This window comes from Megalobrama amblycephala, linkage group LG16 (genome assembly GCF_018812025.1).
Source record: "Megalobrama amblycephala isolate DHTTF-2021 linkage group LG16, ASM1881202v1, whole genome shotgun sequence".
Taxonomy (NCBI): Eukaryota; Metazoa; Chordata; class Actinopteri; order Cypriniformes; family Xenocyprididae; genus Megalobrama; species Megalobrama amblycephala.
In genome coordinates this window covers 4446635-4473707 of record NC_063059.1, presented here as the reverse complement: position 1 = coordinate 4473707, position 27073 = coordinate 4446635, and the positions used below count along the sequence as shown (strand labels likewise).

At 43.9% G+C, this 27073-nt stretch overlaps 1 protein-coding gene across 1 annotated transcript; it reads right to left on the bottom strand.

Annotated features, from left to right (window-relative positions):
- Positions 1–23014: 23014 nt before the first annotated feature.
- Positions 23015–26185, bottom strand: LOC125249049 (putative gustatory receptor clone PTE03). The gene is made up of 2 exons (XM_048161239.1): positions 25960–26185; positions 23015–25597 (listed from the first exon to the last, which is right to left on the bottom strand). The coding sequence occupies exon 2, from the start codon at positions 25566–25568 to the stop codon at positions 24651–24653; it is 918 nt and encodes a 305-aa protein (XP_048017196.1). The 5' UTR covers positions 25569–25597; positions 25960–26185; the 3' UTR covers positions 23015–24650.
- Between the last annotated feature and the right edge of the window lie 888 nt (positions 26186–27073).

Here is a 27073-nt window from a genome sequence, read left to right as displayed (position 1 = left end):
TCTTGATGATGGTTCAGAAAGAACTATGCTCCTTTCTCCTGCAGCGGATATGCTGGGTTTGAATGGGGCGGCTGAGTCCCTGAGGTTGAGAACAATTCGACAGGGTTCGGAGAAGATTGAAGGTAGTAATGTTACATTTTCGATCTCTCCAGCTTCCATTAAGCAAAAGAAATATCAGATCAGAGCAGCATTCACATCCAAGATGTTGGATTTACCTGAACAGACTTACCCTGTCCGCACTCTCCAACGATGTTATCAACATCTCAGAGGTATTCAGCTTGAAGAATTTAACCAGGTTAAGCCTCTGTTGTTAGTAGGAGCAGACCATCCCCACCTGCTATGCTCTACTGAACCAGTAGTGTTCGGTCCTCCCGGAAGTCCAGCTGCACTACATACTCCCTTAGGATGGGTATTGCAAGGTCCTACTTCTTTGATACCAGAAATTACTTCTACCTCTCAGTGCTACTTTTTAGCTGCTTCAACTAGAGATCAGTTACAAGGGGATGTGGAAAGATTGTGGCAGGTTGATGTACTACCTTATTCCCAGACATCAAAGGCTGCTTTACGATCAAAGCAAGACAAAGAGGCTCTCGAATGCCTGGAGCAGAGAACAGAATTTCTAGAGATCAATGGTGTTGTAAGATATGCTACTCCCTTACTTCGAGCCAAACATGCACCGAAATTGAATGCTCCCCAGCAATCAGTAATGCCATCACTGCGTCGCACAGAACGGCAACTTGCAAAGAATCCAGTGCGTGCAGCAATATATGATCAGGAAATTCAAAAACTTGTGAACTCTGGCTATGTGAAGAAATTGACTCCAGAAGAAATTGCTCTCACTGATGAATCCTGGTATGTACCCCATCATTTAGTTGAACATAATGGGAAACATCGTTTAGTCTTCGATTGTTCCTACCAGTATAATGGCAAAAGTCTGAATTCCTCCTTGTTGCCTGGCCCTATCTTGGGCCCGTCTCTTCTTGGAGTTCTTCTTCGTTTCAGAGAACACCAAATTGCAATTAGTGGTGATATTCGAGCCATGTTCCATCAAGTTCGATTACTGCCTTCGGATAGGCCTTTATTACGTTTTTTGTGGAGAAATATGACCAGAGATGCTCCACCTGATGTGTATGAGTGGCAAGTTCTACCATTTGGTACTACGTCAAGTCCCTGTTGCGCTATCTATGCCCTTCAAAGACATGTACAAGGTTTATCCATGACCTATCCAGAAGTTCAAGATTCAGTCCTTACCTCATTCTATGTGGATAACTGCTTGCAAAGCTTTCCTACTATGGGTGAAGCAAAGGAAATGATCATGAAACTATGTTCTGTTTTGAGTGAAGGAGGCTTTGAGATTAGGCAGTGGATCAGTAACTATACCTCTGTGATTGACCATTTACCGGAGGAAGCTCGTTCCCTGCAGACCGACTTATGGCTGAGTCATGATTGCAATGATCCATGTGAGGGTACACTTGGACTGAGTTGGCATTGTATGCAAGATACTTTGGGGTACAAGCATCGTCCAGTGGAATACCAGACCCTTACTTTGCGAGTTCTGTATCGCATCCTTGCCCGGCAATATGATCCCTTAGGGTTTATTATTCCTTTTACTACCCGTGCTAAGATTATGCTCCAGCAGTTGTGGATCAAACCCGGAAGAGGATGGGATGATCCAGATATTCCTGAAGGCATTAAGGTGAGCTGGGTAGCTTGGGAGAATGAGCTATCCTGCTTGAGTAAACTTCAAGTTCCACGGTGGTATGGATCAGCAGGATCAAATGACGAGATGAGGGAATTGCACATATTCTGTGATGCATCGGAGCAGGCTTATGGAGCTGTAGCCTATCTTCGTCTTTCAAATGAGAGTGAAGTTATCACCTCATTTGTTTTGGCTCGATCTAGGGTCGCCCCAAAGAAGACCATATCCATCCCACGTCTGGAGCTATGTGCTGCTCTTTCTGGATCTCAGCTAGCAAATCTCCTAGTAAAGGAACTCTCTGTGCCCCTTCATAAAGTTACACTTTGGTCTGATTCTACTACAGTTTTGACATGGATTCGCTCTGAATCTTGCCGGTATAAGGTGTTTGTTGCTAATCGTGTCACTGAGATCTTAGACCACACTACAGCAGAACAATGGAGATATGTGGACACTGGAAACAATCCGGCAGATGACATTACTAGGGGAAAGAGGTTGGCTGAGTTATCCCCTACTAGTCACTGGTTTCGAGGACCTCCTTTCCTCACTTTACCTTCTCATCAATGGCCTAAATATCCAAGTATTGCTTCTGATGATGTGGCACTGGAATTGCGGAAACCTTTGTTTTGTGGCCAGACACAAGTTTCATCAAGTCTTTCCAAATTAAATCCTTCCCAATTCAACACTTGGTTACAGCTTGTTTCATATACCATCGAGAACTTTTCTCCTGATTCTACACCAGAGAATCGACTCAGTCAGAATCAAGCAGAGCTGTTACTACTACGTCATGCACAAGAAGAAGATTTTCCTGAGGAGTTTAAGTTACTCCAATTAGGTCAGAATGTTTCTGCACGGAGTAGGCTTGTTGAATTGGCACCCGAGTATGACCCTGTGACATGTCTTATAAGAGTAGGAGGACGCCTCCGTCAGAGCAAGGACTTGGAGTCAGAAGCTCTCCATCCAATAGTTTTGGACCCTAAGAATCCAATTACTAAGCTTCTGATTGCATATTTTGACTTAACTTTGTGTCATCCAGGACCACAAAGAATTTTTCGCTCAACTTCGAAGAAAATATTGGATTTTACGTGGACGGCAAGCGGTAAAGTCAGTTCAACGATTATGTTGTGAATGTCGGAGATGGAAAGGTTCTCCTTCAGTCCCTAGGATGGCAGACCTTCCTCCCTCAAGACTCCGCCTTTATAAGCCCCCCTTTTGGTCAACAGGCATGGACTGTTTTGGCCCTTTCAGTATCATTGTGGGTCGTAGACAGGAGAAACGGTGGGGTCTTCTTTTCAAATGTCAGACAACACGATGTGTTCATCTCGAGCTTCTATCTGGGTTGGATACAGACCGTTTCCTACTAGCCCTCCGACGTTTCATAGCTCGTAGAGGTCGTCCCTATGAGCTCATATCGGATCAAGGAACTAATTTCCGGGGAGGAGAGAGAGAGCTCAGAGAAGCCTTTGATCAACTTAGTCCTGCTCTTCAGGAGTTGCTTTCTCAATATCAGATTCGATTTAACTTTAACCCTCCATATTCTCCACATTTTGGAGGCTGCTGGGAGAGAGAGGTCAGATCCATTAAGACAGCCTTACGGGTGACACTGGGTTCACAGATGCTTTCAGAGGAAGTTCTATATACAGTACTTGTTGAAGTGGAAGAGATGTTAAATTCTAAACCCCTTGGATATGTGTCTTCTAATATCGCAGACCCTGATCCTATAACTCCAAATATACTGTTGATGGGGCGGCAAGATGCTTCCCTTCCTCAAGTAATGTATGCTGACTCAGAAATTCTTTCATGTAGGAAGTGGAGACATAGCCAAGTACTGGCTGACAGATTTTGGTCGAGCTTCATTAAAGATTATCTTCCTTCTCTTCAAGGTCGCCAGAAGTGGAAACAGGATGGGAATTCAATTTCAAGTGATGCTGTAGTTATGGTAGTGGATCCTCAGCTTCCACGGGGACTCTGGCCTATAGGAACTGTTACAAAGATCTTGCCAAGTTTTGATGGCAGGATAAGGGTTGTGGAAGTTATTATTGATGGGAAAACCTATGTACGCCCTGTCAGCCGTTTGGTGGAACTTAGTAAGTTTTCAGATGACTCAAAATAATTGTACAGAATTCTTTAAATGCAAATATGTTGCCATATTTGGGGGCGGCTGTTGAGAATTCCCAGGTGGTCACATGACAATGTCAGCCAGGGGTGGAGCTAAGTCTCCTCAGGTGCACAGAATCATTATTTAGCTGATGTTGTTTGGTGTGTGTGAAGCATGCAGCTGAACCTGACATTCCTTGTCCTTCTCCTCAAAGAGAGCCTCTAGTAGAGTTGATGCGTTTCTGACTATACACCATACAACTCTGTCAGAAACTTATGTTGCCATGGCTCAATTCCTATGCCTCCAAATGTCAAATAAAGATCATGGACTGAGTACTAGATCCACTGTGTTTTAATGGACACACCATCCTGGTAGCACATTCCTGAACCAATCTAATCTAAACTTTACATGCAGTTCTGTTTATTAACCGCTAGAGGGCCAAATATCTTGGACTGCAGCTTTAAATACAGAGATAGTATATTAAAAAAAACATTTAAGTTCATATTTCATGGTGTCTCAAAATAGCACAGTTGAGTACACTTAGATGTTCTAAAGATTATCTTAAGAAGTACTAAAGAAGAATTTTTAGTATATTAAGAACAAAATTAGTGCATGAAAATACAGCACTTTAAGTACATTATATAAATGTATTTTTTTTTTCACCTGGGTAGCCTATATTATGTAAATGCTCATTATTATGGTTTATTCTCTCCAGTATTTAAGAAATTAAATTAACATAAATGTGATTAGTCAACTAATGGCTTAAATGCTCCTAGTTGACATGAAAAAAGAAAAAAAAAGAAAAACTTATTTCACATATTTTTGATCTAGCATGTCACAAAGTGTTACATGTGTCCTCAGTCCATGCTCTATTCTGATTATATGGACTCCATTTCCCACAGATCACCACTTAGGAACTAATCACACACTCACACCTGTTTCCCGTCAGTGACAATTTATAAGCTGCACTCAAACACACACTTTGCTGAGTATTGTTTAGCCTTGTTTTTGACCTTTTCTCTGTGTTCTGTGTTCTTTGTTCCTTGCCTGTGTTTTTTTTTTTACCCTGGACTGTTTCTTTGTTTGATGATCGTTTGCTGCCTGCCTTGACCATAGCCTGTGTTTGGATTACTCTTTTGCCTTGTCTTCCCTGTATCCATTTGCTGGTGTTTGACCTACTGCCTGTACAACTATACTCTCCTGTAATAAAGCCTGCATGTGGATCTACAACTCCGATGCCCTGTCCAAACCAAGATCCAGCGGCTTTTATGAGTGTTTCCAGCCACAACATGGATCCAGCAGTATGTCTTGTCTGCCTACGTCAAGGTAATTGTACCCTCAAGGACCACATCCAAAAGTTTCTGGACATTGCACATTTATCTGACTTGCCTGACATTGCTCTCATTGATTTCTTCTGTCATGGATTAAACAAACCACTGCAAGATTATTTAATCAGTTATGGTCCTTGAGGGTCACTCATTAAATTTTTGGATTTTGCTCTACTGTTAACTGGCTCTCTTTTCACTGTGGGGGTCGCGGAGGAATGCGACATTACTCCAGTGCCTTTAATGGTGGCTACGCTAGAACCTACTCACAAAATGGCGGCCCCAACAACATCAAATCAAGTCACAGTTGATCTTCGTGAGCCCAGTCAAGTCACAGTTGATCTTTCTGAGCCAAATCAAGTCACAGTTGATCTTTGGGAGCCCAGTCAAGTCACAGTTGATCTTCCAGAGCCTCGTCACGTCTCAGCAGTCCTCCCAGAGCCTCGTCACGTCTCCTCTGATCGTCCAGAGTCACGTCACGTCTCCTCTGATCGTCCAGAGTCACGTCACGTCTCCTCTGATCGTCCAGAGTCACGTCACGTCTCCTCTGATCGTCCAGAGTCACGTCACGTCTCCTCTGATCGTCCAGAACCTCGGCACATTATGTCTGACACCCCAGAGTCACGTCTTGTTGTGGTTGTCGTACCACAACCCTCCTCTGTTACAACCCTGATTCCTCCCTGTTTTCCAATGGTAACACTGTAGAACCTCCAGAGGTGGTGTCATCTGCTGCAGACCCTCTAGAGGTGTCAGTGGTACTTGGCTATGAACATTTGCCCTGTCCTGTCACGGCTAAGGAGGCCGTCTATGAATTTTCACCATGTCCTGTCATGGCTAAGGAGGCCGTCTATGAATTTTCGCCCTGTCCTGTCATGGCTAAGGAGGCCGTCTATGAATTTTCGCCCTGTCCTGTCACAGCAAAGGAGGCTGTCTATGAACATTTGCCCTGTCCTGTCATGGCTAAGGATGCCGTCTATGAACTTTCACCCTGTCCTGTCACAGCAAAGGAGGCCGTCTATAAACATTTGCCCTGTCCTGTCACAGCCAAGATGGCTGCCACACCTGAGTCCTCAGCCAAGATGGCTGCCATGCCTGAGCCTTCAGAGATTGCAGCGATAGGCCATTATGGCCACAGCCATTTGGTGTGTGTGGGCTGCACATACATCGAATCCAGTCCTTGAATCCGCTCCAGAGCCCGTTCCGTTCCATGAATCCTCTCCAGAGACTGCTTCAACCTATGAGTCCAGTCCAGAGTCCCCCTAAGTCAATGAATCTGCAGGACCTGGAGGATTTTTCTGAAGAACAGAGCTCAGTTTAACTGCTCCGAACAAACAAGGGACTCATGAACAACCATCACAAAACACAAAAACAGTCATAGATCATCCAGGTAACCACTCACAGTATTAAGAACCAATGGTTCACATACCTTTGAATGGGGCCATTTGAATAAATTCAGCTTTTTTTTTTTTTTCTCTTGTGGACTATATGTAAATATCTTTTATGTAAAATATCTTACTCAGGACAGTACTAAACAAAAAATAACATGCATTTTGTATGATCTCTCTTATTTTATCTGCATGAGATTTTTACAATTTCTTCGTACGTTGAATACGGATGGCGGAATTGCTAATTATATTATATTGTATTATATTATATTATATTATATTATATTATATTATATTATCAGGAAAAACGTTTAAGAAATGCAATTATTCAGTGTCTATATAGAGAGAACTTCGTTTGAAAATGTAAAAGGTTGAGTGAAAATGTCCAGAGTCTTAAGTAAAGAGTTGTAATTCTTTCACAAGAGATTTATGAATTTAGAGAGGTGTGGAATTACTCAGACAACCTTACAATGAGAGAATATAATGTAATGTAAGAGACAAAAACTTCGTAATTTCAACCTGATCTTATGAAAAAATGTACAAAATGGTCAGGTGGTCAAAGACAAAAAAAAAAAAAAAAAGATTTAAAATGTCATTACTTCAGTTCAAATGTCATTTGCTGCATTAGTGCACACAATTTGAACTTTTTTCTTTCTTTTGGCTCAGTGGTAAGCATTGTTGCCTCACAGCAAAAAAAAAAAAAAAAAAAGTCAGAGCTGAGCCAGGAGTCCTCTGGTGTGGGCCTCCGGTGAACGTGATTTCACCAAGTACAACATGTTCCTGGATCTTTGTTGATCCTGGAACAACATTCCAATCAACCAATCAGACTGGAGGGACAAGTTTACCATTTATGTCAAGTTTAGGCTTACAACCTGGGTTAGGTGCTTCTACAACAGTGTTATTCAACTATCATTTCCCTTTGATTTAGGGATAAGTTATGGGTAGGGTTAGGTTTAGGGGAAAAGGTTAGGACTAAATGTTGATCCAGGAACATGTCTTGGCAAAATCATGGTGACCGTGGGCCTCCTCTGATTTTCCACACAATCAAAAGACATGTAACATAGGTGAATTGGACACTGTATTGGCTGCAGTTTTGTGTGTGTGTGTGTGTGTGTGTGTGTTCTTATATACATGGTAAAAGGAGGACACGTGTATAATGGGTATTACAATGTAAACATAGTTTGAGGACACTTCCTGTGTCCTCGTAAACAAAATGGCTTAAAAATCATATTAAAGTGCAGACAGTTTTCTGTGATGAGTAGGTTTAGGGGTAGGGGTAGGGGTAGGGGTAGTGTAGGGGGACAGAATATACAGTTTCTACAGTATAAAAACCATTACATCTATGGAGAGCTCCTGTGAACCACATATACAAGTGTGTGTGTGTGTGTGTGTTGTGGCCGTGCATGTTCGTATATATAAGGAGCGCCTAGAGAATCAGTCAGTATCTTATCGTCTGAGGGACTGTTAAGCAGGTAGCCCCGGAGCATGGCAGGGAAACGCAGAGCCTCGTTCCCTGTTCTCAGGGAACCCTGGTTACATACGTAACCCGAGACATTCCGTTTAGAAAGGGAACTCTACTCTGCATTTGAAACGCATATGGGGAACAATATACCCTTGCTGCCATGCTTGAGGGGAGTGCATGCCACATTGGCTAGACAAACATAATGCAGTTTAGAAAGAAACACCAGCAACTCACCCTCGGGTCACACAAAGGCTGTCAGTGACAGCATTCCCTACAGCCCAAACTAAACCTCAAAGAGGCTTTCTGTAGAAAGCCTACCAAGGCTGCTCCAAAAGCTTCTGGGACCAAATCTTCCGCAGAAGGAAGGTCCCTTTAAGGGAACGTGGCCAAGGATCTGAAAGGAACCCCAGCCAGTCACTAGAAGGGGGACATAGTCACCACAAATGCCACCAGGGAGGCCTACCTGGTCTGACAAAGGACAAACCTAGTCTTTGGCCAACCCTGTCTGAATACAGAGTCTCAACAACGCGTTCTTCAGAGAAGACACTGAGGAGGCTGTGCGCTAAGAAACGCTGATAAAGGGGAGCACAAACCAACCTGAGGACTGGTCCTCAAACGGGAGGCCTCATGGAAGCCTTTAACCAATGACCAGCATAGGGAGCTAAGCACTATATAGCAACCCTAGCAGGGGGGTACAAAGCTCAACCTAACAGATAGACCATACTGTAGGCACATAATCATGGAGGCCAGAGTGGAGCTTACAACATGACAATAGTTCTACATGGAGTAGAAACTCATACATGTTATTCTGTCACAACCCCAGAAGCGGGAGTGGGAAAAATCCAAGGGCGGCCTTTCAAGGCCACACACCTTGAACACCTATCTTGCTGGGAGCAAGAATCTACCACTTGAAAGTAACCGCAGATAAGACTGTAGAGTGCCCACACAACAGTCTACCTAACACAATCCAACAAGCATTGTACTCAGTAAAAGCACCTTTTACTCTTTAAAGCAAGAGGAGTACAACATACGCCATCATGATCTGAAGGAGGCCCAAAAAGCGGGCCTACAACTTCAGACAGACACGTGGCGTCAGCTTGTGGCAGTGTTTCAATCTCCAGGTAGGACAACAACCGAACTACAGAGAGGTTCACTAAATCAACTCAACCTGGGGCCATGGCCACCCAGCAGTGTACTCAGTAAAACAACTTTTAAATCTCTAAGCGAGAGGAGTACACATTACATACACTAACGTACTCTCAAAGGAGGCCCCGAAGGCCTACTACTTGTAAACATGTGGCATTAGCTAGTGGCCACTAAATTCTATGAGCAAAATAGAACCAACCTACTCATGAGGTAGTTATTTAGCTCAACTAGAGCTAAAGGAAACCGACATAAAACCAAGCTCAAGGGAGCAAATGAAGAAAACCGAACCGCAGTAAAGTTTACTAAATAAACTTGTCCTGAGAGGCCAGCCACTCAGCAATGTACTCAGTAAACTCTTTAGTCACTTTAGTGAGAGGAGTATGAAAAATGAACACCAACATGCTTAACAGGAGGCCCAGAAGGCCTACAACTCACAGACACGTGGCATTAGCTAGTGATTATTATGTCCACACAAGCCATTAGGCCATGCACTCACTAAAACACCTGTTACTCTTTAAACAAGAGAAGTGTAGGGAAAACACCCTAGGAAGTAAAATTAGCTCAAATGAATAAAGAGTTGTTTAGATTACGACTGAGCAACTGATTCGTCCAGCGTTCATTTGCTCGAGCCGTAATAAGCTCTTGTAACGAATATAAATATCCAACAATCGTGAAAACACTGATTAGAGCACGGTAACTTGAAATCGACAGTTTAAGACATTAAATCATAAAGCACATAATACAAGACACTTTCTTTTTAAAATCTACAAGAGATTTTATTTATTCTAACACAAACTAATCTAACACAAAGGCACGCACATACACACACACACACACATACATTCATACGCGTTGCAGTAAGAAGGAAATGAGAGAGAAAGAGTTTTGAGAGAGAGGGAGAGAGAGAGAGAGAGAGAGAGAGAGAGTGATCTGATTAACAGAATTACTATCAATGCATTTCAAAGATCTGACCTGAACGAACCCTGAATCAATTTAAATGCACCAGTTCAGTTTAATCTGGAGGTACTTGCTTGCGTTGACTTTAAATGTGAATATCCCTCGTTGGCGTGTAGAGAAGGGTTTTCCAAGTCGATAATTTGTCGCAGGGTCTTCAAGGTCCGTGTTGTGTTCGGTAGAACCCAATCACGTTTGAGCTTGCTGAAAAATTGAAGGGAAGTCTCTTTGTCGCTGGAGTTAAAGTTGAAGCGGCAGAAGTAGTTGGTTGAACTTTTGCGGCAAAACTTAGAACACAAGACTTTCAGCGGTAAAGGAAAATTAAGTAAAAGAAAAGAAAAGTGAGTGAAGGTCGGATGGCTTGAATGAGCAGCTTGTCTGTTCTTTCTTGTTACTCCATTGTTCTTGGTACTTGTCTTGACTTCTCTTACCAGAACAGAACCAACTCCTTTCTCGTTTACTAACCAACTTCTCCCGCGTTTAGTGACCAACCTCTCCGTTCACTAACTTGCAATATGATCATTTAAACTTAGTTGTTTGTCACACCTCTGAGGAGTCCTGGCCAATCAGACATTGTCCTGTTTCAAGAGGGCCTTCCTCTGACCCCAATAAAACATAAGTGTTACATCCTGTTTCTGCTTCAGCAGAGAGTGCCATTTTAACATAATTTCTATTAAATTGAACACAATACATTTTAAACAGATTTCATTCAAGCCATGATTTAAGAAAGATGAAAAGAAATAGATCAAGTCCAAATAAGGCATACTTTCAGTCATTCAGTCAAGAGTTAACACATTTACATGAATTGTGAGTGTTCTAAAGCCTAACTGTTTACAGGTAGTACTTGTGGACACATAATGCAAAATGTATGTAGTTAAAAGATGTTTGATAAGTCCGTTAAAATTGTTGAAACAATTTTGAAGCAGTTTTATTTGTTCAACAGTCTCTTTGGCTTTCCTGTGAAGTAAGGAGACAAAAGGGTCTGGAATGTCTCTCTGTCTTCTTGGGTGACCCTTTGGTATGTCGCTTCTGCTATCAGGAAGCATGTGTCGTAAAAGTAATCAGCCTGGCTTTATCTGCAGACGGGCCGGAGCCGGACCCTCAATTCTGAATTAGAATTATGTTTTGAAAGAATCATCTGAATGATTCATTTGTCTGGTTCGTCCACAGTTCCTACAGAAGTACACACTCCACCACAATACTCTGAGAGAGGCCTCACAGAAGGCCTACTCCTAGCAGAGACGGGCGTGGCCAATGGTGGTGATGGAACAAAACCAGCACAGAACTGTGCCAACATGCCATTTGAAAGGAGGCCTTAGCAGGGCCTACAACTCCAAACAACACGTGGCACCAGCCCGTGGTTATAAGGGGACCAAGCTCAAAGGGGACCAGCTCTAAACCCAAAAAACAGTTGTGAGTAACTAGCTGAACACAACCTGAGCTAAGTCTACACATTCCAACAGGCAATGTACCAAATACCATTACAGGGGGCACAACAACATGCTACCATGGTCTGAAGGAGGCCTAAAAAGGCCTACTACCTCAAACAGAAACGGGCATAAACCTGTGGCAGTGCTAAATTAAGTAAGCAAAACTCATGAACTTCTACCACCAATGCTTGTAAAACACAAGCTACCATACTAGAAGGAGGCTCAAACTGATAGAGCCTACAACTCCTACAGTATATGCAATATAGCAGTTGTGGCAGTGATCAATCTAAATTGACCTAACAGAACTAAACGGAACGTGAGGTTCCCTACACTCAACCTGAGTGTGCAATCCATCAGGTGATGCACTCAGTGAAACACCAAACCCTAAACGTGGAGTACAAATAGGAACAAACATACTATCCTGAAAAGGATAAATGCTCTCACCAAACAGAAAAACATCTGTACTGAACCCTAGAGAACGGGAGCTAAATAAGGTAGCACCATAACCTCAAACTTGAATGTTAATTCAAGGGGCTCAGGGGAAAGACAAATTAATAGCATGAATAAGGTTCTAGAAAGTGGGGCCTAGCATACACAGCATAAACTTATCTACGCAAAGATAAGGGCCTACCATCTGAAACAACAGCATCAGGGAGGCTCACAACAGCCTTCTACCTTAGCTGTTAACTTCAGCCATTGCACCTACACTATTAACAAGGGGAAAATGGGCATATGGCCTAACAACTAGCTCAGGAGGAGGCCAGAACTAGGAACTATACAACCTAACAAGGGATAGTAATACAAAGAGTGATTTATAATGATAAACACCTAATCCTAGTCCTAGCCTAGGCCGCTAAGCTGTGGGCCTGCAAGCCCGCAAGCAGCATAGAAATGCCTGGGCTTCACCTCTGAACTCCACTGAAGAAGAGGAAAAGAAATAAAGTGAAGCTCAACAAGCAAACAATGTCAGGCGACCGAGGGGCTGACACTAGACATAGATCTAACTGAAGTGACGAGTGCTAACTCAAACTTACTCTAGCTAAAACCAGAGAAGAAGCTACTCTATAAAATGGTGGCTAAGAGGCGGCCATTTTGTGGCCTGCACAAATATCATTCTAGCCAACCTAACAAACTTCAGTTTGCCCAAAAAACCCTTACTTTTTCCAACTACATTGGAAATATTTAGAAACAAAAATATAGACCCAGCTAACATATATATATATATATATATATATATACATATATATATATATATATATATATATATATATATATATATATATATATATATATATGTATATGAGGCGGAAGAAGAACAGGAGAGGGCAGATGTAAATTAACCTTGCAGCTGGGGGAACGATCACGAATGGCGCTGGTGTTTATAATCGATCACCCATCTCAATCTCGCTCCTTCCACCTCCCGTCTGTCTGGGCCCAGATTCAGATCTGAATGGCTAGGGTTTTTCTATGCCCTCCCTGATCTCAAACATGGAAATCAGGAAGGAATGGAAGGCTCACTGGAGCTGCAGAGCTATGGACAGAAAGGAACCGCTCGTTGAGCCGTCCGCGTGTGGTCCCTTTCTTAACGCGCCCTCAAGGCAGCTGCAGCCTGCCAGGCACGCATCACACAAACTCCAGCAGTTCCGCATATACAGCAGCCAGAAGAGCGCTCGCTGCCGGACGTGATGACGACATCATCATCCAACAACTTATCTTTGTCAGCCCCAGTAGGAGCTGAGAGAGAATACACCTCTCTCAAACTTCCTAACGAGTTCACCTGCAAGCCCCATGACTGCATCTGCCGTTTTGCCTCAGCACAAATGGGGCCAGAACCACCAGGCACAGATGCGGACACCTCTTCCCTCAAGAAGAGTGCCAAAAGAGAACGGAGCGTCCTAAAAGAGAAGGGAGACGCTCACAGTAAATAACAGAAAAACACAGACAAAAACACGGACAAGTAAATAAAACAAAAACACAGCGACCTCAAGCGCTGTCTATGCGCGCTCCTCTCCCAGACAGAAAATGCCCAGAATGTGTATATCAAGTGCCAAAAACCTGGGACACGGATGAACACACTCTCTGATATGTTTGTAAGGCATAATATAAGATTCCCTTACCAGATTCGATGAAATCGCGATTAGACAAAACAGTCCCGAAAGACGAAAAGATACTGACTGATTCTCTAGGCGCTCCTTATATACTTCCGGGTCGCTCTATGATGATGTCATAGGCTGTCGCGGGCCAATAGGATTGGAGAGATTTGATACTTGGCTTTCAGACATCGGTTCACGTGTGACGTTCCCCCCATATGCGTTTCAAATGCAGAGTAGAGTTCCCTTTCGAGAGGGAACAGAAACAAATAAACAATACAGTATAACTAAATGAATAAATCAATAGAAAAAAAAAAAAACAAAAAAAAAAAAACAAAAAAAAAACAAATAAACAAACATTCAATACCAGGAAAAACAGTGGTCTAATGTTTGATCAGCTCCCAGGTATGTCTGCTAAAACACAATTACACATTTAAATACACTTACTTTCATACACTATATAAATATACAATTTAGATTTAGACCATACCTTTCAATTCATTGTACTCTTATAAAGTATTAAAGGTGCCCAAGAACGTTCTTTCACAAGATGTAATATAAGTCTAAGGTGTCTCCTGAATGTGTCTGTGAAGTTTCAGCTCAAAATACCCCATAGATTTTTTTAAATAATTGTTTTTAACTGCCTATTTTTGGGGCATCATTAACAATGCACTGATTTACACTCGGCGCCGCCCCCTTAAATTGCGTGCTCCCTGCCACGCCAGCTGTCGACTATATTACAGCGCTTTTACAAAGTTAACACAGCTAATATAATCCTCAAATGGATCTTTACAAGATGTTCGTCATGCATGCTGCATGCATGCTTCGAATTATGTGAGTAAAGAATTTATTTGGATGTTAAAGTTTTATTCTTAGTGAATTTGAGGCTGTCCTCCGTGGCTAACGGCAATTGCTACACTGTTGGAGAGATTTATAAAGAATGAAGTTGTGTTTATGCATTATACAGACTGCAAGTGTTTAAAAAATGAAAATAGCGACGGCTCTTGTCTCCGTGAATACAGTAAGAAACGATGATAACTTTAACCTCATTTAACAGTACATTAGCAACATGCTAACGAAACTTTTAGAAAGACAATTTACAAATATCAGTAAAAATATCATGCTATCATGGATTATGTCAGTTATTATTGCTCCATCTGCCATTTTTCGCTGTTGTTCTTGCTTACCTAGTCTGATGATTCGGCTGTGTGCAGCTCCAGACGTTAACTGGCTGCCCTTGTCTAATGCCTTTTATAATGTTGCGTACACCCCGACTGTTACGTAACAGTCGGTGTTATGTTGAGATTAGCCTGTTCTTCGGAGGTCGTTTAAACAAATGAGATTTATATAAGAAGGAGGAAACAATGGGGTTTGAGACTCACTGTATGTCTTTTCCATGTACTGAACTCTTGTTATTTAACTATGCCAAGGTAAATTCAATTTTTGAATCAAGGGCACCTTTAAAACACAATATTCAATTACCTCCACAATGTTTTCTATTTTAGACACATCATATCACAAGTTAAATGACCATGCTGCCCAATTTGTTACTACAACGAAACAAAACGTACTCGGTTACTAACGTAACCTCGATTCCCTGAGATACGGAACGAGTACTGTGTATGGGGAAAGGTCTCCTTTTTCCCCATTACTGAAGCCTTTTTCAGTAACGCAGTGTAACTGCATCGTCATTGGTTCACTCATAGACAAGTTGTTGAACCAATGACGGCGCAGCATAGCTGCGCGACCTATGGCGACAGAGCGCGCGAATATTCCCGCCGAAATGGGCGGGGTTTAGGGCTATATAAGCGGGGGTTTCGCCATAGGATTTCAGGTCATTCGACTGAAGCGACGACACTGAAGCCGCAGCCTCGTGGCACGGCATGTAACGCAGTACTCGTTCCGTATCTCAGGGAACCGAGGTTACGTTAGTAACCGAGTACGTTCCCTTTCGATACTTCACTCGTACTGCGTATGGGGAACGAATTCAACCGCGCTGTGCCACGGCAGGGAACGACTGGACTTGTCTTGGGCACCGTGAGGGAACCAGAGGACAAGTGAGAAGGCCGGAGCCGTCGAACCCTCGTTACACTACAAAAAGGGAGTTAACTCCCAGAGTGGCATGAAGCGGAGCTCGATAGAGGCCGCTGGATCATACCGAGAGGACCCGAGCTTGTAAGGTCGGGACGTCCAAATGATAAAATCTGACAAAAGTGGACGGCGAGGACCAGCCGGCCGCCTCACAGATGTCTTTAATAGAAACTCCACTAGACCAGGCCCAAGAGGAAGCCATTCCTCTAGTAGAGTGAGCTCTAACTCCTATGGGGCAGTCGAGGCCCATAGAGGAGTAACAAAGAGCAATAGCGTCGACTATCCAACGCGAAAGACGTTGCTTTGAGACCGAAGACCCCTTGGTGCAGCCACCAAAGCAGATAAAGAGCTGATCAGATTGCCGAAAAGGCTGTGATCGATCAACGTAGGTCCTTAATGCCCTGACAGGGCAGAGTAGTTCCAACTCTCGCTCGTCCGACGAGGGAGGAAGCGCTGAGAGGGAAATAACCTGTGCTCTGAATGGAGTCGAGAGCACCTTAGGGACGTAGCCATGCCTAGGTTTCAAAACGAGTTTGGAGTCATTGGGCCCGAACTCAAGGCATGCAGGGCTCACGGAGAGGGCCTGCAAGTCACCAACTCGCTTAACCGATGCTAGTGCAAGTAGCAGAGCGGTTTTGAGTGTCAGGGGCCTGAGGTAAGCTGAACGCAGTGGCTCAAAGGGAGGCCCTTTAAGAGCTCTGAGGACCAAAGAGAGGTCCCAGGTGGGAATAGTGAGAGGACGAGGAGGATTTAATCGCCTAGAACCTCTCAAGAAACGCACCACGAGGTTGTTTCGTCCCACTGACTGGCCAGCGATAGGAGCGTGAAACGCTGCAATGGCTGCTACGTAAACTTTGAGCGTTGAAGGGGTGCGACCCAGATTCAAACGCTCCTGGAGAAAAGACAGTATCGGAGATACGTCACACTCCACTGGGTCTATGTTGCGTGTAGAACACCAGTCAACAAAGACCGACCATTTCTGGGCGTAGAGGCGTCTCGTGGACGGAGCTCTTGCCTGAGAATTGGTATTCAGCACGTCCCCAGGGAGGTTAGCAGGCTCCCGTCGAGGGACCAGAGGTGCAGAGCCCAGAGTTCTGGCTGGGGATGCCAAATCGTCCTGTTCGCCTGAGAGAGGAGGTCCCGTCTCAGGGGGATCGGCCACGGAGCTTTTGTGGAAAGCCTGAACAGCTCTGAGGACCAAACTTGGCTCCTCCAGAGCGGGGCCACCAGGAGGACTCTGTGCTTGTCTTCCCTGATTCGTCTGATGACCTGTGGGATCAGAGCGATCGGGGGAAAAGCGTAAAGGAGGGTGCTGGGCCAGACATGGGCCAGCGCATCTTCCTCCTTTGAGAAATAAATTGGGCAGTGAGAGTTGCCTTCTGAAGCAAAGAGGTCTACCTCTGCCTTTCCGAAGAACTCCCAGATCATGAGAACCGTCTGGGGGTGGAGCATCCACTCGTCTGAGGGGACATTGCTCCGAGATAGCATGTCTGCTCCCAAGTTTGTTCTCCCGGGTATGTGAGTCGCCCTGAGCGACTGAAACCTCGGTGATGCCCATTCCAGAAGACGCTTCGCCAGAGCGCATAAGCGGCTGGACGAAAGACCGCCCTGGTGATTTATGTATGACACCACTGTCATGCTGTGCGACTGGACTAAGACGTGGCGCCCTGTCAGGTGTGCCTGGAACGCATGAAGGGCTCGAATCACTGCCAACATCTTGAGGCAGTTGATGTGCAGATGGCATTCCTCGTGAGACCACGAGCCGAAGGCCGGTCTGCCCTCGCAAAGAGCGCCCCAACCTGTGTTGGACGCATCCGTTGAGAGCACCGTCCTTCTGGACACCGCTTGTAGGGGTACCCCTTGGCTGAACCATACAGCGTTCATCCAGGGTTTCAGAGCTGCCAAACAGGCCTGATTGACCTTGAGATGCAGGCGGCCGTGCCGCCAGGCGTGAGGAGGGACCCGGAACTTCAACCAGTACTGCAGAGGCCGCATCCGAAGAAGGCCGAGCTGCAGAACCGGGGAGGCGGAAGCCATCAGCCCTAGCATCCTCTGGAAAAACTTCAGAGGGAAATAGGCTCTGTTCCTGACCGATGCTGCGAGCTGCTGAATGGCCAGAGCGCGCTCTGGAGATACTACAGCCGTCATACGGACTGAGTCGAAAACTGCACCCAGGAACGTTATACGCTGGCTGGGGAGCAGTGAGCTCTTGGCAAAGTTGACCCTGAGACCCAGGCACTCCAAGTGGCTGAGTAACACGGATCTGTGATGCTCCAGCTCGGCTCGTGACTGGGCTAGGATGAGCCAGTCGTCGAGGTAATTGAGAACCCGGATTCCCATCTGTCTCAGTGGGGAAAGCGCCGCGTTCATGCACTTGGTAAAAGTGCGAGGAGCTAGGGACAGTCCGAATGGAAGGACCGTATATTGGTAAGCCACACCCTCGAACGCGAATCTCAAGAATCGCCTGTGATGGGGGGCTATCTGGATGTGAAAATATGCATCTTTCAGGTCCAGCGAGCAGAACCAGTCCCCGGGGCAAACCGGCGCGAGGATCTGCTTCAGCGTTAGCATCTTGAACTTCCGTCTCATGAGGGAGAGGTTCAAGAGCCTGAGATCTAAGATGGGTCGGAGACCGCCATCTTTTTTTGGGAACTAGAAAATAACGGCTGTAGAACCCCAAATTGCTCTCTGAGGGGGAGACTATTTCTATAGCTCCTTTCCTCAGAAGAGACGTGACTTCGGCTCGGAGGACATGAACGTCGTCCGTGTTGACTGAAGTCTGAAGCACCCCGCTGAAGCGCGGGGACCTTCGGGCGAACTGAAGCGAGTAGCCTCGACTTATGGTTCCCAGAACCCAGCTTGACACTCCGGGGATGGCCCGCCAGGCCTTGGCCCGCGTGACAAGGGGCTGAATGGTATCGGGTGACGGGCCGCCAATCGGGGGCCCGTGCACTGGAGAGAGTGGAAGAGGAACTTTGCTCTTTCTTAGAGAAGGTAGAATATTCATAGTGTTCACCATAAGAATAGCGTTTTGCATGGACGCAGCACTGGGCCCAGTTAGTACAACACTGAACATATCTCCCACGCCTGGAGCTGAACGAGGCGGAGGGGGGTGGAACGAAAGAGCTTTTGGGGTGGTCCGGCCGTGGCGAGACTTTGCCCCATCCTCTTCCTTCCTGAAATATCAGGAGGGCTTAGGAGGCATCGGGTCCAGCGTAATCTTAGGCCGGGGTCCCTGACGTTGCCTCAGGAAGGAGGAGCGCTTACGATGGCGCTGTTCCTTGGGTGGTGCTGCCTGAGAGGTAGAGGGGGCAGTTTTGTTCTGCTGAGCCGGCGCAGACTTGGGGCGGCTGGAAGCAGACGTGGAGCTAGGGTGTTTAGGCAGGAAGTGTCGCATAGCCTGAGACGACTTTTGTGCTGCAGTAAAACGCTCCGTAAAGCCCTCTACTGCTGGCCCGAAGAGACCAGAAGGAGAGACCGGGGCATCCAAAAAGGCCGTCTTGTCCATCTCCTTAATCTCGGTCAGGTTGAGCCACAAATGGCGCTCAAGCACGACCAGGCTGGCCATGGATCGTCCAATGGCCTGAGCTGTGGCCTTTGTGGCATGCAGGGCTAAGTCAGTGGCGCTGCGGAGGTCACGGAAGGCAGGTGCATCGACGCCGGACTCATCCAGAGAACAGAGGAGCTTCGCTTGAAACACCTGGAGAATAGCCATGGTGTGCAGCGCTGAGGCAGCCTGGCCCGCAGACGTATATGCTCTGCCAGCCAGGGCAGAAGTGGTCCTGCAGGGCTTGGATGGAAGGGCCCTCTTAGTTTTCCAACCCACAGCCGTGGGGGGACAGAGGTGAGCCGCCACCGCTTCGTCCAGGGGCGGTAGATGCTCGTAACCCTTCTCTTCAGAGCCATCCACAGAGGTGAGAGCTGAATAATGCATAGTACATAGGCGGGCAGAATACGGGGCGCGCCATGACTTCGTCAGCTCGTTGTGAACCTCTGGGAAAAACGGTGCGGCGCGTTGACAAGGGGCCTGGCGGGAACCCGGCAGGAACCACTCATCGAGCCTGCTCCGTGATGGCTCCTCTGGCAGAGCCCATTCGAGGTCCAAAACCTCTACTGCTTTCGAAAGGATGCGGAAGAGCTCGGCATCCATACCCGGCTTGCAGTCAATGGGCTCCAGCGAGGGAAGGCGGGCGGGGTCAGAATCACCGGCCCAACCTTCGGATTCAGAGGCCGCGAGAGACATGACGTCATCAAGCGGCTCGTCCTCAGAACCGCCAATAAGGGATGAGGTCGCTCGCATCTGCCGAGGGACGCAGCTCAGGGCGGGAGAACAGGACGGGGGACTGCTCTCTCGGGGGAGAGGGTGAGGCACGCGGGGAAGCCGGCGTGACGTCATCCAACTCCGTGCGCTGGGCCGCTCTACCCCGCCGTCTCTTCCTAGCCGGCTCGCGGGAGGAAGAAGACGATCCGCGAGCGCAGAGAGGCGAGACTCATGTTCTCACAGTGAGAACACGAGGTCCTGTTGAGCGCGGCCTCTGCATGGGGTCTGCCCAGGCAGCCGACGCACTCACCGCGACCGTCGTCGTCATGCAGAGGGGCTCTGCATGTGCCACACGAGTGGCGCGGCATTTGTAACAACGCCGCCGCCGTGAAAACGGCATTTGAGGGGCTCTTTTAGAGCGGCGAGGGCCGCTAGAGCAGTGAAAACCACTGTTGGAAAGCTCTTTTAGAGCGGCAATAAGCCGCGGGAAAATCGCTCTTTTAGGCGCGCCGGATGGCGGCAGGAGACGGGCTGGCAGGCGGCCGGAAGCGGGAAGCGGGCAGCTCGAGACGCCGCTCGAGGCGGCAGTTGACGAGGGCGCTGGCGCTTCTTCCTCGGCAAGCTCAGCAGTCCGCTGCGGGAGCCTCTTCGACGGCGGCAAGAGCTTCTTTCCAGGCGAGCTTCTTCCAGGCGGCAAAGGCTTCAGCCGGAGATCAGCGAGGAGCGATGTGAAGTCGTCGCTGAAGGCGAGAGAACTGAAATCCTATGGCGAAACGCCCGCTTATATAGCCCTAAACCCCGCCCATTTCGGCGGGAATATTCGCGCGCTCTGTCGCCATAGGTCGCGCAGCTATGCCGCGCCGTCATTGGTTCAACAACTTGTCTATGAGTGAACCAATGACGATGCAGTTACACTGCGTTATTGAAAAAGGCTTCAGTAACGGGGAAAAAGGAGACCTTTCCCCATACGCAGTACGAGTGAAGTATCGAAAGGGAACACACGCTTAAGAACAAACAACGCACTGTTTATGTCACATAATAAATCAATCAACCTACCCAGGTATTATCAGCCACATGAACAGGGAAAGAGTCACAGTAAGAGATGTACAGCTCCAAATCATTGACCGTGATGCCAGGTTTGTTGCTACAACAAAAACAAAGCATCCAGAACAAACAACACTCTACTTTTTGTACATAATTAAATGACTTACCCAGGTATCATCAGCAACACAAACAGGGAAAAAGCATGATAAGAGACGTACAGCTCCAAATCAGTGACCGTGATAGCAGGTTTGTTACTACAACAAAACAAAACATATGCTCATAAAACAAACTATATTTTGTTTATTGCACACAGTAAATCAAATGACCTACTCGGGTATTATCAGCAACACGAACAGGGGAGAACAGACAATACAAGTTGTGTACTGTGTTCAGCTGCTCTCCACACTCCATCCAGTACAACGCCAAACAACCATGTGCTTGTCTCTACAGTGTCACGCCAAACAGCGTTTAACCAATTTGAGCGGAAGTTACATGACAAGCATTCTTCCGTGATGTCTTCACCAAACAAAATAACTAAATAAACGAACCCACTACAAATATAATGCAAATTTAATATTGTTTAACACATTCACTTTAACAAAGACTGGGTTTTTCATTTTGTCTCTCTTGTTAATTTATTTATTCACATTTAAACGCCATAACCCTAGCAAAACATTAATGTGGTGGATTGATTTTTTTTCCAAGTCCAGCTCTGATGATTCCTAAGCATAAAAAAATTTTTAATGTTGAAACTATTTAATGTAAACTCATTAAGGCAGTTGTATGCTCAAAAGTTGTTGCTCTTTCCGGAAACCTTAATCTTTTGTAGCCTGGGATATTTATAATTGAGACCTGGTTATATTTTAAGCTTTTATGAGCTGGATCATAGTTTCTGTAAAAAGCTGATGAAGAGTTTATCAACTTAATCTATATATTTAGGACATGTCAAATATCTACATTTGCACACTAGTGCCTGTATTGGGTGCTTTAGTTGCAAAAAAACTTATCCAAGACGATGATGGTGATGATGATGATTTAAACTAAATTGTTCTATCATTATAGGTGGGAGAAAAAATGCTGAATTTCTTTATTCAATTCTAACAGTGCTCGTTGCAAACAGCACCATAGTCATAGAGGGCTTAAAGCTGCAGTCCATAACTTTTTTTGGTTAAAAATGATCCAAAATCTATTTTTTGAGTACATAACCAGCCAGTGTTCAAAACTATCTTAGCTCAATTCACAACGGTAAGCTTGTAATAATGTTTTATAATAAGAGCGACCTGGTGGATCTCCACGGGAAATTCGAGCATGCAGCAGTTCGTCTTTGTATCATTACGTCATGTCTGTAAACAGAAAGGAAGGAGTCCAGGCAAGTCAGTTTTATCATGTGAGGATGCTGCTTGTAGCGGATCATTTATAGCCTGTTCTCAAAGCAGCTGAAATAATTAAATGTCAATCAGTGGTGTATAAAGTACTCGAAAAACATACTTGAGTAAAAGTATAGATATCTTACCAGAAAATGACCTTGGTAGAAGTTAAAGTCACTGTTTAGAATGTTACTTGAGTAAAAGTTTTAAAGTATGTGATATTTTTTGTACTTAAGTACGTAAAGTATTTTTTTGATATTAAACGTACTTAAGTATTGAAAGTAAAAGTACAAGTAAATGTAAAATACAAAAGGAGCAAAAAAATATCATTAAAAATTGTTCTATACAGTTTGAGCAGCAAGATTGTGTTCAGTTTTAACTCTCTTACATTTTGTTTCTTTGAATTAAAAAAATGGCTAAATGTTTATTGTAATTTTTAAATATAAAAATACTAATTTATTAATTATACATTGATTGTTCATGTTAATTCATAGTGCACTATAACTAATGTAAGAGACAACTTTAAAATGTTAAAATGTAAATGTTGAAATTAAAAATGAACAATACTTTTATTAACCTTATTTAATGTTACAAATGTACTCTTATTGTAAAGTGTTGCCATTTCAAATCCTAAATCCATTTCCATCTTTACACACAAAGGCATAACATAGGGCTATTATATATATACTTTAACACATTATTTGCCTTTATTTGAGAAAACTTGATGATTATCTAATCAAAATATGTGTTACAGTGCCAATAAAAAAGAATTGAAATTAGTAGTACCTCAAGCGGTTAAAACAATGTGACAAAAACACCAACTGTTTAATGTCACGATTGTTACCATTTATTTGCATTAGTTTATATCCATTTGTTCGCTGTTATGTATTCATTATCCAGCGAAGTTTCATATTTAAACTGTTTTCACATCATACAGCGACAGAAACATAACAAATCAGAAATATATTCAATGTTAGCATCCTCCCAGCCTCGACGGCAAACATACTGCTGTTCTCCTCTAATGCAGCATCTAGTCAACAAACTAATTACTTTATAATGATATGAAAACATGTACTGTAGTGTACAATGCCTAACATGCCATTTTGTTGTTGGTTTTAAATCCGTTTTTTGAAGTGTTCTGCTTTGTGCAGTGCGCAGCCTCACGTCACGTGTCAAAACAAACTCTTAGAGACATCAGTGTTAGTTTTTATTACGCCTCTAGAGGTGAATCGGCCACATTCATTTATTTACATGATATACTGATTCACGACCTTGGGAGCTAGGGAGCTGAGTGAGACGCAGGGATAGTTAGGGATAGACAATGCTGATGTTGTTACCATTGAGAACAAAGTATAACAGTAATAATATTTTTCACGGTTTGGCGTGATCCAAGCTAAGCTATCGTTAGATTTAATCATCATTGGCAGCGCGATTTATTGTAGGCCTAATGCTTTTTTCCTCAGTTGGTCAGAACAAAAGTGGCAGAAATGTTACTTACTTATTCAGATGATATTTTCCAGTGAAAAATCTTAAATTGGTCTTACGTTCAAGACGTAGAATCTGTGATTCTGAAGCACAGTATCCACACCGGCGCGTTGACTGACAGCAAACATTAGATTCATCCGCTGAGGAGTCGTGCTGATGCACAACGCACGAAACGATAACTATTCCGCATATGACTGCAATCGCAGTTTTCAAACAGAAGACAAAGAGGAAAAATGGGGGAATGCAGCTTTAAGAAAGCATTGCATAATTTAAAGGGGAGGCTCATGTCAATTTATAACAAACAAAGTAGCTGGATTCATTTTTGTGCTCATTTCTTGTTTCCTTCCAGAATGCAGGGAGACATAATAACCTTAGTACATATAGAGGACAGTCAGATTCACAATATTGGATGTAAAGTAAATATAATAAAGAGCTACATGGTTAAAGTATACACACACACACATTTGGTTTTCATGTTTTATGGGGACATTCCATAGATAAAACTATTTTATATTGTACAAACTCTCCTTATGCTAACCCTACCGCTAATCCTACCCCTCACACGAAACGTAGGAGCATAACACAAAGCAGTCTTCATTAAATCCACAATGGATAAACAGAAAAATTGTAGGAGAACTCAGAATACTACCACAATGAGTTAATGAGACAGGACAATAAGGAAACACAGGGCTTATAAATGCAGGGAGTTATCATTAACACAAAACACTTGCACAGAATGATTAACTGCTTGGTGATCTAGGAGACAAACTGGAACTCAGGCAGACACAAAGGGAAAAACAGAACATACTTGTGACACTACCTGAAGGGGTTTATAAGACAAATAATTTTTTTGCGAATATCAGGAAGGTTTAAAGCATAAACAAGGGGGTTCAGGATGGGTGGTATAATAAGAAACTCCAGTGAAAGGAAAACTGACAGCCCTGTAGGAAGTTCTAAATTCACAATTCGACTCAAAGTGACCTCAGAAATAATAGCAATTGAGAAATTCAAAAGGACCACTATGTGTGGAATACAAGTTTGAAACGCTTTGCTCTTGAACTGTGCTGAGCTTCTTTGACAAATGATAATAATTTTTACATATGAATATAATATTAAACTTAAAGGTATTATAGTAGTTGTGATTAATATAACCAAGCCAAAAACATTATTAATTATTGTTTTTTCACAAGAAAGCTTGACTACTTCATAGTTGTGGCAGTACACTTTAAATAATTTGTTACCACACATTTTCAGTTTTGTACTTAAAAAACCATTTATAGCAAGTAAAATCATTGGATAGGCCAGGTTTATAACTACTGAAACAGTCAAAAACCTTGGTGTAATTATGTTGTGGTATCGTAAGGGTTTACAGATTGCAACAAATCTGTCAAATGCCATTATCATTAATATCATATATTCATTTGCAGCATACATGAAAATGACAATACTCTGTAAGAAACATGCTTCAAGAGAGATTGAGTGTGTATCAGATAGCAAGTCTGTCAGTACTCTTGGGAAAAAGCCAGCTGTTCCAAACATAGAGTTGACAGACAAACACAAAATAAGAATATACATGGGCTGGTGTAAAGTCCTTTCCAGAAATATTGCAAGCATTATAAGGACATTAAATAATATGATAGCACAGTACAGCATAAATCCTAAACTGAAGAAACCATATCTTATGTACCCAAGATTTTCAAACAACATGAAGTAAAAATATGTCCCATTTTCCATTTTGCATTAGGCAGAGTTCCTTTATTGACCTGAAGAAGGAAGTACACAAAGTTTCTATGATTTTTAAACATCTTTACCACTTTGCATTATTAACTTGAGATATAGGAGTTATAACAATGAATATTAATTTCTGAATGTTCTAATACATTTCCACATCAAGTAGCATTAGTTGATGAATTATGAACAAACATGGATTATCAATGAACAGTAGTATATTATAAATACATTCACAAAAACTTCGATTAATATGTGCTGTGTATATAAAATATGTATATATATAAGAATTGTGTATACATAATCTTCAGGTTTATTCGGTTTAACAAAATACTTGTGAGATGTCACATCAGGCAAATATTTCTATACCTTAAAACACATTACATAATGGAAATACCTTCTGTGATGCACCGTGAAATGACCATTGTTGCTCATTTAATGTGCGAGAGAAATCACTATATGTGTTTTAGAGGAACTGTGGGTCATCATTATGATAGTGTTCTTATAGCATCCAACATGTCTCAGGAGGCCTCTCTGCTTTTTTGCATAAAGAGCACAAACCCCTCCTAACCCTTTATCTTTTCTTTCTTTTTCTTTCTTTTATACTGCTATTATACTGCCATTTCTACGGAGTCCTGCACACGACACAAGCAGTGTTGGGCACGTTACTTTAAAAAAGTAATTACTTAGAGTGATTAGTTACTTCTTGGGAGTAACGCGTTACAAAAGTAATGCATTACAGTAACGTATTACTTTTTGCTGTAACGCAGTAGTGTAAGGCATTACTAATCAATTTTCAGTAATTTTTACTTGGTACATGTTCAGTAACGCTTGCGTTACAACACACTTTTAGCCAAAAATTAGCCCAGATTATTTTGATAGCGGCTGGTTCTGAAGTAGATGTGTCTGGAGAGCGCAGTTCATGGTTGCATGGTTGCATAGCAACGACAGACGCCACGGGAGCGTAAGCGCTTTGTAAAGGAGGAGAAAGAGGCGCGGGCGCGCTTTCCACACGACATGTGAACGGCCCCTAATATTAGAGAACAGAGAACTGTCCGTCTTGCCTGCACTTTTTCACTCCTCCACTCACTACAGCCGCCTACTCTCACCTACATTTCAGGCGAGGCGCATCTCAAAGACAACTATGCATTCATTCTAGCTGGTTTTGTGAATGCAAAGCCGGTGTGTCTTATCTGCAACGAAGTTGTCGCTGTTTGCAAAGAATATAGGCTTGTTTGAGATGCGCCTAGCCTCGCCTGAAGTTTGGCCGAGAGTAGGCGGCTGCAGTGAGGGGAGGAGTGAAAAAAGTGCAGGCAAGACGGACAGTTCTCTGTTCTCATAGTGGATCAGACACCTACGAGATCAAAGGCGGATATCGTGGGATTCACACTCGTGCGCTGTGTTGCTGATAAACTGGATGTAATTTAAGTTCTGTTGCTTTTATATGAAAATAAACATAATGGACAAGACACCCAAAGTACTTGTTATTTATTTCCATTCAAAAGATGTGT

Excerpts from the sequence above, each read along its gene's own strand:
- LOC125249049 (XM_048161239.1), bottom strand. The coding sequence starts at position 25,568 with ATGGAAAATGGGACATATTTTTACTTCATGTTGTTTGAAAATCTTGGG.